At 36.3% G+C, this 4,169-nt stretch overlaps 1 protein-coding gene across 1 annotated transcript; it reads left to right on the forward strand.

The window, feature by feature from the left end:
* The first annotated feature begins 327 nt into the window (after positions 1 to 327).
* On the forward strand, positions 328 to 3,382 carry LOC122974449 (type-2 ice-structuring protein-like). Its single transcript, XM_044342482.1, has 7 exons — positions 328 to 389; positions 507 to 601; positions 703 to 753; positions 1,112 to 1,221; positions 1,961 to 2,095; positions 2,281 to 2,389; positions 3,315 to 3,382. Exons 2-7 carry the CDS (start codon positions 541 to 543, stop codon positions 3,380 to 3,382), a joined length of 534 nt encoding a protein of 177 aa, XP_044198417.1. The 5' UTR covers positions 328 to 389; positions 507 to 540.
* Positions 3,383 to 4,169: the final 787 nt, after the last annotated feature.

A 4,169-nucleotide genomic window follows, 5' to 3' on the forward strand; every position in this document is an offset into this window, starting at 1 on the left:
TTTTGGGTTTTGGACTGTTGTTAGTACAAACAAGGCATCTGATGATATCACCAAACAATTAAAATAAAAATCAGCAGATTTATTGAAAATAGTCATTAATTGCCCACCTAAACTTTGTTCGCTCTCCATTCGTATTTGGGCAACCCAGTTAGTTACATCCTGTCCAGAATGCAAACAGTGAACCTGCATTTCACTTTGTCATCTTTACGCCATGGTACTGAAAATCAGGGAGGCATGACCGTTTCGGCCCAGTTTGCACGGATGAAAAGACTAATATTTACTTTAAACAAACTATGTGATGGTTGGACAGATGATACTAGGTATATAAGAGCTGGTCCTTCTCTTGTTCAGCATCTACACTCAGACGGAGGAAAATTATCCAAAAGCAGGTTTGCTTTGCTTCTCTCTCTTCACACTCTTTTCTTCTATTTGGTTCTCTCTCATCATTCACTAAAGTTTATCTGCTTTAAATATCACTAACATGTCTGTCTCTATACTTATTGAAGGAAAGCATCATATAAGGTCTGCATCATCTCCACCATGAAGTTGCTGACCGTGTCTGTACTCGTTTGTTCCATGATGGCTCTGGCTGGAGCTGCTGGTGAGTATCTGACTGAATTTGTGTGTTTTTGTCTTTAGACCTCAATAAATAATAATAATAATATTAATAATAACCTCTAACTGATGTCTTTAACTGTCCAGCTCTTCAAGAAGCAGAGAAAGACAACGAGACAGAGGCAATAATTCAAGAAGGTGAATACATTTATTTATTCAGATTAATATTAGCTGAATGAACACTTACAGATCAAATTTGACCCATGTTTACATTTGAGAGCATTAAAAACACCACAAACATCTTTCTTTTAGCCAGAAATGTTTTTCTTAACATGACCCTGAATATACAAAATTGGAAATATTTTTTATGCAGCTGATACATATTTCTGTACATAGATGATTTTCTGGGTTAAATTTGATCCATGTTTATTCAAAAATTCTAAAATCACTATTCAAACATGTTGTAGGATAGCTACTGTCAGAATGTAAGGGTTTAAGTGCATCACACTGTCTGGAAAGTCAATGTGACCCACTTTTCCCCACCATTTGTGTTCAGAGGAGCATCGTGTTGACAAGAGGTCAACATCTTGTCCCTCCCACTGGACTGAGTACAATGGCCGCTGTTTCCTCTTCATTCCTCGAACCTTGACCTGGGCTCAAGCTGAGGTAATCGAGACGATTTGTATTCACTGAAGAACACTTCAACATTTTCTTTGACTTGCACACTTGGTAACTTCCTCATCTAACTTTAGTGTTCTCTTATTACTCATGTTATTATTTTTTCTGGGCAGCTTTATCAAGTTGCAAAGTATTTTGGGTGCACCCACTTCATTCTCCCCATAGACAATGTTAGGTGACTAACAGTTGGAACATTTCTGCAGATTAGACTCTTCCAGTTGAATCATCAGTAGACAAGATGAAGAGCTGCATTAGATAATATCTGGTACTTTGATTTAAAAAAAAAAGAGAAAGAAAATCCAAGGTAAAAAACTACAATCTGCAATGTAAATCAGCTCAGTTTTTATTTCTGGATCACTTTTGAGTGAATTCTGCAACTATGGCATCACCTTTTGTTTGCAACTTCTACAACAAAGGGTTTTAAATTTATTAACGCAGTGATTCTCACTTCTGACTGGCTTCTTCTCCATAGCAACAGCAGCTGAGGCTCATGGGTATTGTCATATCTTTAGCTGTCCACCAAAATGAGAGACAAAACATGATTTCTCAGTAACAGAGTTGAAATAATTGAAGCTGGTGGTCACAACATAGACCTATCGTATTGTTATAACATCAGTAGAGTCTTGTGTTTCTGTGTTCAGTGATATTGAGGATATTGTTTAAAGAAAGATTAGCAGCACCTTCCTATTCACATCTCTACTCTGTTGTCTGTTTATCTCCACTGTAGAGAAACTGCCAGTCCAAGGGTGCACACCTTGCATCGATTCATGGAACTCGGGAGTACAACGAGATTAAGAAGATAATATCAGATAGAACTCATAGCTCTCCTGAGACATGGATTGGAGGCTCTGACAGCCAAGGGGTATGTCATGTATAATAACAAAAGATGTCTTATGAGCTTGAAAGTTCATTCTTGACTTCAAGTTACTTGATATCAAGTAAATAGACCTTGTAATAAGAATATCAAACCTTTTGGTATTTAGAGTGGTGTTTACATTAGGTTATCTTTATTTATATGCATCAATTGTCTTCTATTCGATCTTCTAGGAGCGTGTTTGGCTCTGGAGTGATGGCACACCTTTCGCCTTCTCATACTGGTGCAGAGGAGAGCCTAATGACCACGGGAACCAGGACTGTATTCAGATGAACTACTCAGGTAAACCATAAAATACATTACTTTGCATGAGAGAATTATGTAATTATGTAGAATTATATAATTATGTAAGTGGTGTAGATAAGAAAGGACGCATAACAAAAACAAGGTGACTTCATGAAAAACTAAAAATGTGCCTGCATGAACATTTCATTGATGATGTTGCTGGAAAACCTGTGTGTCCATAGGCTCTATAGGCTCAGCTTGTTTCTCTGATAACTTAAGATCTAGACGTCCAATGATTAAAATCCTTCATCCGGTTAAAAGCTATAGTTAAAAACAACCAAGATCTAAAAAGTGTTTCATCAAAATGTGGCTTAAAACTGAGTAAAAAGTCCATTTATGACTTTCATTGTCTTGTGGACAACCACAATGCTGACACATGCACAAAGGGGAAATTACATCATTAACAGGTGACCAAATGAAACAGACCATTACATTGATTAAAATTACGGATTTGTCTGGGTTTGAATATTGTTGGAAACATTTGGGATTACATATGTACACAACTTAACAAAATATATAACATAGGTCTAGTCATTTTTAGACATTTTAATGCGGAAAAGTTACATATTATACCTTTCAGGTGTGTTATCCTAGTAGTTAATCTAATGTAGCCTGGAGCTGCTAGCCTCCAGCAGAGATGAGGAGCAGCTACATGGGTCTGGTAACCTCACTTCTTTCTAACTCCACACCCCCACACTTGTAGTATTCAGCCCCAACAGACAATTTATCAGATGTCACACAGCTTCCTCTGGAGCCACAAAAGGCTTATATGACTTTTTTCATCAACCTGGAAACAGACTTTGATGTGGAAAATCAGCTGAGTTCCCCTTTAAGAAACGATAATCTAATCTACATCTGCATCAAAATATTACATGATATGATTGACAATCATGCTGACGTCCTGTGTTTTTACTAATTGCAGGTAACAATTGCTGGGATGATTTACAGTGTGATGCTCACCGGCCATCTGTCTGTGCCAAGAAAATCTGATGATTCCTGAGCAGATAAGAGAGGCATGAAATACCTGTGAAAAGCACAAACATTAGTGGATATGTGTTTGTGTTTATGGTCACAAGTTAATGTGTCATTTTATCATCAGTCTCATATATAACCTTACAGCTTTATAAATCATTATTCATCTTTATTTCTATCTTGCTATCACTGTAAAGCTACTTAAGGAAGGAAGCAACAAGTGACACAAACGGGAGCTGGATTGTCTTTTAGGTCTTGTGCCAAACTGAATGTGTTATGAAAAGAATGCTTTTTCTTACTCTGGAGATTGAACTGTTCTGTCTCATATTGTGCAAATTAAAGATGCAAGCATGAAACAAGCTGGTTTGTAATTCTATTTTAAATGGAACAATTATTATGGGTATCACAGTCAGATCAACATCTACACTGTAAAATATCATTCAGAGAAAAATTGGTACTGAAAAATAGTACTTGAACTGATTAACTAGGAACTGGCCTGCTGTTACTGTGTCCAGTAAGAACTCAACCAGAGATGTTGAAGTTAAATCCAGGATGTTTATTTAGAACCAGTTGAACTGGCAGATGATGTGTGGTTATTCTGCAATATACACATTAAAACTTAACATAGTTTAATATACTATATATTAAGTATAGTTTAAAGATAATGATAAGCAAACTACCAATAGCACAAAAAAATCTGTAAGAAATATATCAAATATATGATATTTATGACTCCCAACAGCAATGGAGGTAAAAGGAATTAAGTTGAAAATGTTCTTAAGTGACACGTGTGAGTGATTAAAGA

The sequence above is a fragment of the Thunnus albacares genome, chromosome 22 (assembly GCF_914725855.1).
Source record: "Thunnus albacares chromosome 22, fThuAlb1.1, whole genome shotgun sequence".
Classification (NCBI taxonomy): Eukaryota; Metazoa; Chordata; class Actinopteri; order Scombriformes; family Scombridae; genus Thunnus; species Thunnus albacares.

Bases quoted from the DNA above. Each gene is read 5' to 3' on its own strand.
- LOC122974449 (XM_044342482.1), top strand. From the start codon at position 541: ATGAAGTTGCTGACCGTGTCTGTACTCGTTTGTTCCATGATGGCTCTG. The intron at 1,222-1,960 runs GTAATCGAGACG...TCTCCACTGTAG, and splicing joins TGACCTGGGCTCAAGCTGAG to AGAAACTGCCAGTCCAAGGG. The intron at 2,096-2,280 runs GTATGTCATGTA...TCGATCTTCTAG, and splicing joins GAGGCTCTGACAGCCAAGGG to GAGCGTGTTTGGCTCTGGAG.